General features: G+C 37.1%; 1 protein-coding gene and 1 non-coding gene across 2 annotated transcripts; both read left to right on the top strand.

The window, feature by feature from the left end:
- The first annotated feature begins 9,502 nt into the window (after window positions 1-9,502).
- On the top strand, window positions 9,503-10,819 carry LOC134798632 (UDP-GlcNAc:betaGal beta-1,3-N-acetylglucosaminyltransferase-like protein 1). Its single transcript, XM_063770995.1, has one exon. The coding sequence runs from the start codon at window positions 9,712-9,714 to the stop codon at window positions 10,750-10,752; it is 1,041 nt and encodes a 346-aa protein (XP_063627065.1). The 5' UTR covers window positions 9,503-9,711; the 3' UTR covers window positions 10,753-10,819.
- A 1,613-nt stretch (window positions 10,820-12,432) lies between these two features.
- On the top strand, window positions 12,433-12,534 carry LOC134799057 (U6 spliceosomal RNA). The gene has a single exon (XR_010145327.1). It is a non-coding gene; the product is annotated as a U6 spliceosomal RNA (small nuclear RNA).
- Window positions 12,535-14,671: the final 2,137 nt, after the last annotated feature.

Genomic DNA, 14,671 nt, shown 5'->3' with positions numbered 1-14,671 from the left:
TGGTTATGTTCATTTTTACTCTGCGATCAATATTTTGGAAGATACAGGCTGTTAAAGTTAAATAAGAGATAAAAAATAGACGGTTTAAGAAAACGTCGTTCTTTCGTAATTGTTCATCATAAATAAATAAAAAATAGTAAGGTTTACTCGGGTAATTCCGAATGTCGAAAACTGTCGGATAATTCCGAAAGAGACTTTTATTATGATGGAATTAAGGGTGATTTTCATCTGAATTTCGGAATTATCCGACATTCGGTAATACCCGAATACACCTTATAGGATAAGCAAGCTAAGCGACCTGCTGATATAACATAAAAAAAACCGGCCAAGAGCATGTCGGGCAATGCTCAGTGTAGGGTTCCGTAGTTACCCGTCCGTCAAAATAGACTATTTGCAAAAACTCAAAAACTGCTAAACCGATTAGGTTCGCTATATAGTGTAGTAAATGAAGCAAGTTGTTGTATGGAGACCCATGCATTAATTTCTCAGTCGATGAAATTTAGCTTGGTTATTGTATAGTATGAGCCGAGACTAACATTATAAATATCCAAAAAAAAATACTCCTAAGTTAGGTAAAAACACAAATCTGATTATATATTGAACCGAGTAATTCCTCAGTCCAAAATTATTTTACAAAATAAGTTATTTGTATCAGTATGTGATACTAGAAAAAAATCTAAAAGTTTTGTCAAACATGAGAATATATTTTTATGATACTTCCTTTTTTTGACGCTCATTTTCATCGGAAAATTGCTCTGTCATTTTTTTCTTCTTATATGATCTTAGAACATAATTTGGTGCAGTGGGTAAAAAAATCCAAAAAAAATGCGTATCGAAATGTATGTATTATAGAACTATTAAAAACTGAGAGTGGAAAATTTTTAGATTTTCATTTTGTAGGTATAAAACGGCAATAAAATGGCATTCCAGTGAAAAAATTAGACTGAGCAATTTTCCGGTCCAAGACACGCCAAAAAAATTTATTTTATTAATACTGTTATTTCTGCTGGGATATTTTTTTGATATTTCATATATTGTTGCAATACGTTACGTTATATGTCTGGTGAAGAAAGTTTGAACGGAGCATTTTTCCGTAAAAAGATATTAACGATTTAAGACTTTAGGTATTTACTTTAATTCTATTATTATTATTCTTTGGAAATTTATACAATACTTTTTATTTATTGATACTTTATCATACTGTAAAGTTTTTTCTGGCTGAGGAATTACTGCGGGGTCCACTACCTTTATTTACTACACTAATATTTTTCCTTGAAAGTCTTTACTAAGTTTTACTTTCACGATTTATTAAATACTTTTTGGACCCATGGTTAAAATGCTAGGGGCACTAAAGTGGAAAACACAACTTTTTTTCTTTCAGATCGATTATTTCCGAAAATATTAAGTTGATCAAAAATGGTCCTTAAAGACCCTTATTCATTTTAAAAGACCTATCCAAGACACCCCACACTATAGGGTTAAAGCGAAAAAAAATTCATCCCCACTTAATGTCACCCTAAAAAAATATTTTTTCTAGTTTATATTTTACGACTTTGTCAGTGTAACAAATTTATATATTCATGCCAAATTAGAAACTAGAAAAACATATTTTTTTATGCTGGCTCCCCCAACATTAAAGTGGGGATGAATTCTTTTTCGTTTCCACCCTATAGTGTGGGATGTCGTTAGATAGGTCTTTTAAAACGAATACGGGTCTTCAAGAACCATTTTTTTGTTCAACTTAATATTTTCGGAAATAATCGATCTGAAAGAAAAAAAGTTGTGTTTTCCCCTTTAGTTCCCCTAACTTTTGAACCATGGGTCCAAAAAATATGAAAAAAATCATAAAAACAAACTTAGTAAAGACTTTCAAGGAAAAATATAGCGAACCTAATCGGTATAGCTGTTTTTGAGTTTTTGCGAATAGTCTATTTTGACAGACGGGTAACTACGGAACCCTACACTGAGCATGGCCCGACATGCTCTTGGCCGGTTTTTTTTTTATATTTTATCAGCAGGTCACTTAGCTTGCTAAAAATTTTATTTATGATGAACAATTACGAAAAAAACGACGTTTTCTTAATTCGTCTATTTTTTATCTCTAATTTAACTTTAACAGCCTGAAGCTCCTAGTATTGATCGTAGACTTAGAGTAAAAATAAACATAGCCAAATTTGTAGGAAATTGTATGATAAAACTTTTGTCCGAAGTAATTATAATGCTATTTGTACATTTATTCGAGATATGAGCAAAAATATAAAAAAGGTACCTTTAACCCTCCCTGCACCCTCAGCACACCCCCTACCCTCGAGGACTTTTAGTATGTTTATCTGGACACCACAAGGTATACCTGTACCAATTTTCAAAACTACACGAATTATTTCCGCAGATTTTTCTAATTTGCTTGGGTTATTGAAAATCTTAATTTTTAGGGTTCCGTACCCAAAGGGTAAAACGGGACTCTATTACTAAGACTCCGCTGTCCATCCGTCCGTCCGTCCGTCCGTCTGTCTGTCACCAGGCTGTATCTCACGAACCGTGATAGCTAGACAGTTGAAAATTTTACAGATGATGCTGTTGCCGCTATAACAACAAATACTAAAAACAGAATAAAATAAAGATTTAAGTGGGGCTTCCATACAACAAACGTGATTTTTGACCGAAGTTAAGCAACGTCGGGCGGGGTCAGTACTTGGATGGGTGACCGTTTTTATAGATAACTAGGCGGGCCCGCGGCTCCGCTCGCGTAAATGAAATAAAGAGTTTGTCTTATGTTTCTTTAATTACCGACATTATTATGTACCTATTTAACCCTGCCAGTGTTCATAACTCTGTGATAGGGACTTCTTATTTGTAACCGTTATTTGGATAAATTAATTCGCAAATTTCTCAATAAATGATAATATGTCATTTGATAAGATAAAATGATGGCAAGATTGTATTTTTTTAAATTATTATTTATTTTTATAAGCCCAGTCCAGTCAGCAAAAATGTTCATTAGATTAATTTCCGCCTTAAGACGAATTCGGACGACCACCGCCCATATATCGCCTTTTCATACAAACGTAGGTAGCCCCCATTTTCCTTTCTGGACATAACAATACTTACTACGGTGACGCAACGATCCAAAAAGAGTCCTGGGCTCCGATACCAGATCACGCCATGTTTCTCGGTCTTGCGATAGCTCTCGCCAGTCGCTATGGCCGAGGTTGAGCAGGTCTTGAGCAACGACGTCGTTTCTGCGGTACCTAGGACGTCCAATCGGGTGTCTCCCATTTCGTTGTCCCAAGTACGCTCTCTTCACGGCAAGATCCTCTCCCATTATCTCTGTGTCCGAGCCACTGAAGCTAAGCCGCTTTGGTCTCTCCAATACCCAAATATATCGGAACACATCCTTATTTCTATAGCAACAAAGTTATATTACGATATATTTGGCTACTTTAGCCTGATCTATTTCATACTGACTGTACATTGGCTTCATGAATGTATAGTTGCCATTAGATATATATCGTAGCCACCAAGGTCGCTCAAAAATATCTGAACATGCACTTTAAAGTTACATTATAATTTACATTGTTCAGACTTCAGATATTTGTGAACACCTCATCCAATCCGATATATCTGATGGTGACTTTCAGCAAGAAGAAAAATCTTACCTGGTCGAGTCGCATCGTATTACGCGAGAAAACAGTTTCCAAATTGATTAAGTATACCTATCTCTAAAGTCATCCCTTGAACTGATGGACTTCATATTAACGTATCCACTTTGTATTTCTGGCCTATCTCGGCAGCCCGTTCCCCGGACGAATGGCAATGTTTGCCGAAGTCGAATTTCTTTTTGACTTGATTGACTGTGAATTCAAATTGACTCCGAATAATATAACTCAAAATAAATTTAAAACAACAAAATACAAATTATTAATAATATGATAATATTAATTTGATTGATGTCATATTTGGCATAAGTCACTCTTATGGGCGTACACTAAGGTTGAGGTTGACATCACTTTTTATATTACTTCGTATAAAAACACGTAGGAATAACTGTATACCAACATGACAAACATAATTTAGATTACTTTACCCCGAAACGAAACGAACTGAGAGTTGCCGAGAAATAGCCGATGTTCATACAATAAAGATTGTTATGAAAATTTCTTTTCCTTTTTGTAAATTAAATACGCGTCGAAAGCGATAGTTTTTACGTTCTAGTTCTATTCCCATATTTAGATAATTGATTTGAACAGTTTTTTCTTATCATACGTGCGTCGTATTCGAGAAACGTGTCAAAAACTTTTTTAGAAATTTGTAAGGCGCCATCTCGCTTCTTCCCTCGTTTTTTATCCCGTTCTGGTTTTTCAATTTTATATATATGATGATGGTACGGAACCCTTCGTTTGCGAGTCCGACTCGCACTTGGCCGGTTTTTTAGGGTTCCGTACCCAAACGGGTAAAACGGGACCCTATTACTAAGACTCCGCTGTCCGTCCGTCCGTCCGTCTGTCTTTCACCGGGCTGTATCTCACGAACCGTGATAGCTAGACAGTTGAAATTTTCACAGATGATGTATTTCTGTTGCCGCTATAACAACAAATACTAAAACAGAATAAAATAAAGATTTAAGTGGGGCTCCCATAAAACAAACGTGATTTTTGACCGAAGTTAAGCTATGTCGGGCGGGGTCAGTACTTGGATGGCCATGACTTACATGTCCGTCTTTGGGTCACTAATTTACATATGTGTACCAAATTTCAACTTAATTGGTCCAGTAGTTTCCGTGAAAATAGGCTGTGACAGACGGACAGACAGACAGACAGACGCACGAGTGATCCTATAAGGGTTTCGTTTTTTTCCTTTTGAGGAAAAATCATATAAGGTTAGTAGATTTTTTGTGAAATATATTATTTTCTGAATTTCTTCTAACAAAATCGATTTACCTACCCATACAATACAATAATATAAAAATGTGACTTGAGCAGCAAAAACGTGACTTTTAGGGAAACGAAACGTAACTTATGACTCCAGAGCCCTGGCAACACTGCTTGGAACATGGCGGATCGTGCTCCAGACATTTTTTTTTATTTTTTGCATTTTGCTGTTTAATGTATAATTTAGATAGCATATTATGCAGTGAATAGCAAGTGTGACGGGTGCAGTTAATGAAGAATTCTTCTGGAAATACGAATAAGCAACCAATTCTTGGACATCATTCGGCGGTTCGTGGTCTCGGCCGCCATTACGCTTTGTACTGCTGCTCCAGCTATCCTCCAGTGCATCGTGAAGGCCTATCACCGTACATCATGCAATAATACTTTGTATTATGAAATATTTTACTTGTGATCTATTACTGTATTTTGGCAAAGGCCCATGAGGCTGCCACTTCTCCAATAAACAAACTAGTTTTTGCTTTTAATCACATGTAAACATTTCGAGTATGCTTGAAGCCGAAGTTAATAACAACGATTCAATGCTAGATTATTTAAATGAGGACTGCTGGGGCGTCGTGCTAAGCTATGTGCCCGTCTTGGATATAATACGAACTGAGCGAGCGAGCCGACGATGGCAACGCGCTGTGCTGATCTATTTGCAAGGCGTCCGTTTTCGTATCACTTCTTTAGAAGAAGAATATGACGAGAAGAATAAGAATACTAAGTCCCGTTCTAATATATCTAGTTTGAGGTTATCACAACATAGTCTTCCTAATCAGTACTATCAGTCATTCGTAAAGTGGACTAACAAACTAGGCGCTTCAGTAGTGGCTACTTATTGCAAAGACCTGGAGAGTTTGAAAATAATTAGAGCAAACTGCCCTAACTTGGAAGCTCTAACGTTGCTCCACATGTATGACCTACCTGAGTCCAGAGAGGAAATAACCCTTAAAGAAGATTTAGAATGCCTCAAAAAAATTTGTTTCTGTAGAAGTTTCGCCTCAGATGACTGTATCAGTTACTTCATAGGTGACAGAGTTTTCGAAGAATTGGAATTCAATAGCTGTTATGATATCACCGGTAAATGTTTGAATATTGTAAAAGTATCAAACTTAAAATCCCTTGTATTTGACATATGCTATAGCCTAAAGTCTCAGTACATTATTTTAGCTATGAGCCAACTTAATGAACTGACTAAGCTTATACTGAATGATGTTCCTAATGAAATTTGGACTGAAATTCAGTTTGTCATGGATAAGATGGCTAAATTAGAATGGTTAGAAATGAGTCAAGCTATAGAATGTACATACAGCTATGCAAGAACAGATCAGCCTAGTTTATTACATTTTGTGCCTCTATGTCGACTCAGTCACTTGAAGTATCTAAGTACAGGCATGAAAGTTACCGATAATGTAGTTGAAGCCATAACACAGTGCTGCAAAGAGCTAAGAAACCTAGAGTTTTCTAATTGCGATGCTCTCAGCTCGCAGGCCATAAAGGCTATCTGCCGAAATTCGGGTCTACGGCTTACCGGACTCGGGCTACATGACTTTGCCTCTTTATGTGATGATGATGTGATAACCTGCATAACTGATTGTCCCAAGCTTACATGGCTGTCCGTGAGTGGGGCTCAGGAACTAACATCAGCCCTGCCTGCATGCGCAGCAGCTGCTCGGCACAACCTTCGCTTAGGGCACCGCCTGCACCTTATCATCAGCAACACTGATCTGAGTTACTCTGATGAAGAGATACAGCAGGAGTATGAAGACCTAATTCTAGAGCTTAAATAACTATTGCAGCTCTGTTGTAGTTCTAATGTAATCAAAATCATGGTTTAATGGAATGCAATAAAGTTTTAAATACCTACCTATATATTACCTGACCACCGGCAGCTTGGACCCTGCCCCTCTGCCGGCGGCACCCTAGGTTAGGTTTTTTATAATGTGTTTATATATTTTTGTTATGTTTTGTAAGTGTTTTTATATTTTACTTTTATACTCACATTGTAAAACCCTAACCTAAGACCCTAATTGAATAAAGAGAATAATAATAATAAAATAGCTTTTTATTTCCACATTTTTTAAAAGTTACAATATTTTAAATAGATGTAAGTTATACATTTAGTTTTTCGTTTTATTATGTGGATCCCTTATGGGTGAAAGCCTCCTCACACTTCTTCCATTTATCTCTGTCTTGAGCTGTATTAATCCATTCTGGACCCGCTACTGCAGGGGCGTATTTAGAAATTTGGCGCCCCGGGCCAATAAGTTTCGCCGCCCCAGAAGTCAAGGCAAAAAACAGGCCAAGTGCGAGTCGGACTCGCGCACGAAGGGTTACGCAAAAAACGGCAAAAAAATCACGTTTGTATGGGAGCCCCACTTAAATATTGATTTTATTATGTTTTTAGTATTTGTTGTTATAGCGGAAATAGAAATACATCATCTGTGAAAATTTCAACTGCCTAGCTGTCAATAGGGTCCCGTTTTTACCCTTTGGGTACGGAACCCTAAAAAACAATTTAAATAAAAAAATAACCGGTCAAGTGCGAGTTGGACTCTTGTTCCAAGGGTTCCGTACATTACCCAATTTTTAACAATGTATTTTTTTATGTGGAACGTAAATGAAATGTCTTTAAAAAACCCGTAGGGGTCAGATCAAAAACGAAGTAATTAAGTCTGACGCACGCTTGACTGCACATTTCTAATAGGTTTTCCTGTCATATCTATAGGTAAAAAAACTATTTTGTGTAGGTATTTTTTTCAAAATTTTAGATCCAGTAAAAAAAAAACCAGATGTAATGAACCTACGACCCCTAGTGTTTATTTAGTAATTACTCATCAGTCCATTAACCGATTCTGGCGAAATTGGTGTCATTCGATAGATCTTATTCAATGTTAATTAAATTTATAAAAATAAAATACGAGGGATTATAATAAACTGTAAATAACTAAAAATGTGGCATTTTTTACAAAAATTTTACGACTGCTCTTGCTTGAGGCCAAGGTGTGTGAAAATTAATGCACAAAACTGACGCAAAAAACCTCGGATAGAAGGATGAAGCAAAAACAGTTCTTTACGGTCCTTTTTAACCCTCGTAGAACATGTGCATCTCCTCAAATAATGCATTAGAATTTATGGCCGCGCAGCGCTATAGCGGGTACAGAGCGCCTGAGACTGTAACATTAAAACGCTCTTGCATATGTATAGAGCGCATGCGGCACCCTTTACACTGTAATGTCAGGCAAAGCTCTGACATACCTACAGGGCGTCTGTGGGGCTTCTTACATTCAGGGCGCCTGAGGCAGGGCCTTTACACTGTAAGCTTTGCACGCTCTGATTTACAGGGCGCACTCCACACTGTAAGGTCGCGTGAATCGCGTTCTTTCAATACAGGGCGCCTGCGGTGCCCTTTACACTATGGGGTCTATATGGGGTCCCTATAAGCGGCCATAAGCGGCATTTGCAATAACGCAATGGCGCCAAAACCAAAACAAAATGCAATCGGCCAGGGGCGGCGACACCGCCCCTGCCGCCCCTGGCGGATTGGCGCCCCGGGCCATGGCCCGGATGGCCCTAGGGTAAATACGCCCCTGCGCTACTGAGATAATATCTTCTATCCATTTCTTTTTTGGTTTTCCTTGGCGTCTCTTCCCTGCTGGTCCCTTCCATTTTGTCGATTCAAGTGTCCACCTTCTGTCTCTGTATCTGGCTATGTGTCCTGCCCATTTCCATTTGAGGCACAGACATTGATGGAGGGCATCTGTTAGCTTGGTTTTCTTTCTAATGTTTTCACTTCTTATTTTTTGTATTTTTCTAATTTTAAGGATGGTATATTACTGCAATCAAAATTATCAGTATGGTAACTTCTTACAGAATGATTGAAATTATATCCTGACGAAACTCATCTTTCGTTCCGACAAACGAACTTTGTCAGTAGAAAAGTCAGAACTTGTATGGAAGATCGTTCCTTCGCCCCTACATTTTCTGAATTTGCCGCCTCTTTCTACTGATAAAGCTGGCCAAAAGCTGGCTTGCCAGAGTATAAATCTAAAGAGTCGCCGGGCACCAGTGATACCAGAGCACTGAAATAAAATTACGACCGGATGTAAAAAAAGTACAATGTCAATTATGTGTCAATTACATTTTGTTTGGGTCATTTTATTTGATCTGATAATCCACGAAAACTAGTAAGGTACAAAAATACCAAAAAAAAAGTCACAATACCTAACCAAAGACTTCTCAATGAAAAAACCCATCGAATTTAGGCTCATTAGAAAGGTCTCAAGGTCTATGCAAAAGAGAAGAAGTACAGTCGGCAATAAAATTGTCACAATTTTTTTTAACAGCAACTTGTTATACATTGTTAATATTTTGGAACGTACCCTACGACGACACCTAACCTTATTTTGTTTGGCAACCTGAGCTGTCAAAAGAGTCATGTCAACACTCAACACATAGAACGTAGTGATTATATATGCTCTTTGGTCAACACATAACGTAGTGATTTAATACTCTTTGCAACACATGGTCAACACCAAAACACGTAGGGATTGCTGCACGATGCTCTTTGTACCAAAACAGCACACAGCACAGCATTTGCACAGCACAACATGCGTGGATTTCGTGGCGATGGCGTGAGGAGTGTTGGATGTTATTTATAAACTTATAATGTACTTACTGAGGTGTAAAAACAATGAACATATTTCAAGCGCCCTCATTCATTTCACATCCAAAAATTGGTTTTTTTGACATAAAAACGTAGGGCCCAATTACAAGTTTAAGCATGACTAAAGTATCCATAATAATTCCAGTGCGTAACGGCGAACACTGGATAAATAACTGTTTCAAATCAATAACAGACCAATCTATACTTAATTCAGGAATCGACATCGAAATTGTTGTATATAATGACGGAAGCAATGATGAAACAGAGAATTTGCTGAAGGAATGGCAGAGCTACTTTATAAAACATGGAATCAAGTTAATTTTAATGGGATCTGCAACTTCGAGAGGCGTCGGTGCCGCTAAAAATGAGGCAGTGTCTATGAGCACAGGAGAATTTCTGTGTTTTCAAGATATTGATGACGTAATGCACCCTGACAGGATTCATCTCCAGCTACTTGCTGCAGAAAGTAATCATAATGCAATTGTTGGCAGTAATATTTCTCGAATACCACAAGAGTCTACTCCACGTCTGGTTCGCTGGGCCAATAGTCTCAGTGATGAACAACTAAAATTACAAATCTACACTTCCAACGGGCCCACCTTATTAATGCCTACTTGGTTTTGTCACAGATCAGTATTTGAAAGAGTGGGTAGTTTTGATGAAAGTGGCAAAGGCACTCCAGAAGACTTAATATTCTTTTATTCACACCTGGATCTGGGTGGAGACTTGATTAAAGTCAACAAGCAATTACTTATTTACACTTACCATGAAGGTGCGGCTACATTTTCTGTTAAAAGAGAAATGATTTGGCAAATCCAGTTAGATCGATTGCAAAAGCTTGTTTTACCAAATTGGGAGAGATTCACTATTTGGAATGCCGGTAAAGCAGGCAGAAGATTGGTTCGAGCATTGAATCAGGAGCATTTGAGAAAAGTAGTAGCTTTTTGTGATGTTGATAAGAAGAAAATTGGGACTACAGTCGAGTTATACTGCCCGGTGAAGAAAACAGTCCTCATTAGTCTACCAGTTATTCATTTTTCTGCTGCAAAACCACCTTTACTCATTTGTGTGAAGCTAGATATGACTAATGGCATTTTTGAACAGAATCTCAAATCAATGAATCTCAATGAAGGATTAGACTATATCCTATTTAACTAAAAATTACTATTTTTACACTGATCTATGAATATATGTATTATGATGATAATAATATTATCTACCATGGTGCCATAAAAATGTAACTAAGGTTTACTACATTATGAGTTTTTTTTGTACTAGATAGTTGAGAATTAAGGATATTACCCAAGTACTACATAAATAAATAAAAATTAACATATCTTTTATTCTATGTGTTTCACATAGGTAGTTATAAGCTCGGAAAACATAAAAACTCAAAAATGCGCGTTTTCCCAGAGATAATACTACATTGATTTTTCGCCCCCCAAAAACCCCATATAGCAAATATCATCGAAATCGTTAGAGCCGTTTCCGAGATCCCCGAAATATATATACTTATTAATAAATAAATAAATATACAAGAATTGCTCGTTTAAAGGTATAAGACATACAAAAAAATAGTAAGTAAGAAGATACCAATTGATAATGCACTCCAAGTATTACAACTTTTGTAGGCAAGAGATGAGTTAATAAGTTAAGGCCGCTTGAGCTCCTACTATGCGTCTGACAACCAAGTGAACCAAGCTTCTGGCGGTTGAAGGTCACACTGACCTTGGCAGGGTCTCATGCAATTTGGTTGGCAACCACCACTATAAAAGAGTGATAGAGAGAAATAATTTCCCGGTAAATCCGCTGGAATAGAAAATTGTAGTATCCTTCTTTGTAAACAATATAAAAAATAATTACTAATTATAGTCATGTAATTAAACATAAATAACTAATATTACTATTAAACAACTGTACCGATATTCGAAACCTAAGAATAATATTGAGAATGGCAACATTGTGTTGTCGGTCGTATTGTCCTTTTCTAGCATATACGTCCCTCTCTCTCTCACACATTCCCACCACAGAGCAGTTGGTTTTGACAGGTGTTTGACAGTTACCGCCAAAACAAATTTCCAAGTCATTGGCTTGCTGTTTTTCCATCTGGAAGGTCGTGAAGCTAAACTGCTGGTGAGTTTTTGAATTTGTACCCCAGTTTAGCTGACTATATTGAAAAACAGTTTCTAACGGCTTTTGCCGTTCGAAATAAATATTTAAATTTAGTTGTCCGTTAAACTATCTAGCAAATAAAAACGATCCGGAATAGTGATGTGCAAGTGTTTTCAAAGGCTGCCTGCGCGCACCGTGGCTATGCCAATGAAAATACTAAAACACATGTTAGAAAACACATCGAGCTGGTAATGCGTGCACGTGTCACCATTATAATTTAATTTTATACCTACATTAAGTCTCTTCAGAGTCTTGTTAGTTTAAATCTTTGTGTGTGTGTATAATAACGGTTGAAATTATAATACTTAAATGGTGATCTGTGGAGGCATACCCTTCAGTTTTCAATAAGTGATTTGTGTTTTCGAATACGAAAGGATCGGATAGTTAATACGTGTTACGTAGAACCTACGTATGAAGGTAGAAGCTTATAGACGTGTAGGTTTTATCTGTCCAAGTATCTATCAGCAATTTGTCTTTTTATCCCGTTCCGGGTTAATATAATATTTATTCCAAATTTAATTTTTGGTATTAAATTTGCTGATAAATAATGTGTAATAAGGAGTCGACGAAGCCCCGCTTCGCGGGGCTTCTATTTCCGCTCTGACGGACACAAGGTAACGAACAAACCTACATCGCAAACATTGCATTTATTTTTGTGGAAAGTGAGTACTTCGGCAGTACATAAACTTAAATCTGACTAGACAGAGAGAGATTAGCATGGCTCTGCGCAAGAATGACATGCGTAATCGTGAAGTATTTCACTCTTTATCTACCAACTTATATATCTCCAACTAGATCTTTGATTAAAAAAAAAAAAAAAAGCAGGTACTTACAGCCTAAAAAGGTTAAGGAAAGAACTCTTGCATGTAGTTGCTATATGTGCTTGTGTTATTTTAGATTTGAATAATTTGATTATTAATTCTATACGTAACTACATACAAGAGGGTCAATTCTTAAGCCTACCTACCTACCTACATAAATAGTACACTTGTAAACGTTTCAAATAAAATCGGAAGCCTGTGATTTGGAAGGGCATTAACGATACGGGAATCTTTAGATTGATTCATTGACGAAGACGCATGGTTTGGTTCATATTGTCAAATTATATTAGTTAACTGTAGAGCTAAAAGTTTAGTTTTGGCAAATCTGCGCGTCACCGTGAATGACACTCTCTAAAAGTGCCTGTTAAAGCCTGCTTAAAGCCTTTCACCTTGTCGAGCAAGGAACCCGCAACTAAGGGAATATTACCCACAGGGTATTTGATTTGAATGATATTCTTAAACCTACGTCTGTTATGGTTCCACCTGCGTGAGGTGTGCCTAAGAGAATATTTTATTCGTTCACAAACTAACGTCATGTTATTTGTGATAAAACCAATATATTATGTACCCATCTAAGCCTGCGCAAGGCTGCCATGTTTCCACCTGCGTAAGGTGTGCCAAAGAATCTTTGATTCGTTCACAAACTGACGTCAAGTTATTGATGATGATATTATAACCTATGTAAGCCTGCGCAAGGCATGTCAGACATATTCACAGAAATATAAATGATATGGTTATAACACAAGCGAGCGAGTAGGCCACAATCAGAAAAATATTACAAAGATGAATTTGTAAATATCTCCTCTTAGAGAAAGTAAAAAGGGTTTAAAATAATGTTTTGGGTAAAAATCTGTCGAAATAGGCAAGGCTTCGTTATTAGAGTTTTCATTTCTGTTTACCAATCTATTCTAAGGGTCCCGAACACCCTGTTGGCTAAACCCAAAATTGGGCTAATTAACTGTGGTAAAAGTGAAAACTACTTACTATTTACAATAACATTTCTAAAATCATAAAAGGTAAAAAAATAACCTAAGATTCCAGGCCTATCTCGACTCATTTTTATTTTAAAGATGATAAAATCTTTGCAACCTAATATATAAATAAAATTGTGGTCTGGAGACGCTAAGCCTCATAACTTGGGCGGCATAGATAATACAAAAAAATGTAGTCGCTGAATTTCGACTATAAGCCCAGGCAGAATATTGATAAGGTCCAGATAATCTGTGGACTATAATTAAATCAGGCTCGGTAAGCTCACGACACGACAGAGCTTACGATTCCATTCTGAAATAAGCTATGTTTACAATATATATTACTCATAGTGTGAAACAAACAGCCTGCTCAAGGTGTACAAAAGGTCCGTTTAACGGCCCTATGAATATCTAAAAACCTTTGAAGTCTAGGCCTGCTAAGGCAGACTAGAAATAAATACATATGATCCCAACGTAAGAGCAGCTCACAGTTGCATAAATTATGTTTGCCTCGAGAGCACTAGTCTTTCAGTTAACATGTTTACGAGTACCTACCTATGTACACGATATGACCAAGGTTACCTACCTATTTAATTATTATATCCCTGACTGCCATGGTATGGGAAATTATTATGTGCTGGCGGTACTGCACAAGCATGTTTGAAATAAAATATACAAAACTGGCCTAACGGGCGTTTATGAATTATGTATTTTACACCCTTATGTCTGTATTGTGACCCTGGAAGTTTTAAACCACCTGTATCGTAAGTGCTCCCATGCACGGATTAAGTTTATTATAAACTACCCATGCCCCAACCTCAAGGGCAAGTGCTTCTATGCACGGACCAGATACTGTTACCACTTAATTCACTTATCATGACTTGTCATAGTTTGATACTACACGTTTAACAAATTTAAGAACGTGGAATGTACCCACTACAAAAGGTTTTTAAAAACAGTGACTGAATGGTTTGCACGAAAGGTTCTAGCACAACTTCTGGGCGGTCACGCCTAGGGCATGACCCTCTAGTTCTCAATTTATACAAAATTATAGCATTGTGATACTGTTCGCTTGCACAATAAAATAGAGAAACAGGAGCACGCCTTGCGAAA

The sequence above is a fragment of the Cydia splendana genome, chromosome 17, assembly GCF_910591565.1.
Source record: "Cydia splendana chromosome 17, ilCydSple1.2, whole genome shotgun sequence".
Taxonomy (NCBI): domain Eukaryota; kingdom Metazoa; phylum Arthropoda; class Insecta; order Lepidoptera; family Tortricidae; genus Cydia; species Cydia splendana.
Note: the sequence above shows the minus strand (reverse complement) of the source record. Positions and strands in the feature narration are given on the sequence as shown.

What these genes read in the sequence shown, in the direction of transcription:
- LOC134798632 (XM_063770995.1), top strand. Translation starts at nt 9,712, where the DNA reads ATGACTAAAGTATCCATAATAATTCCAGTGCGTAACGGCGAACACTGG.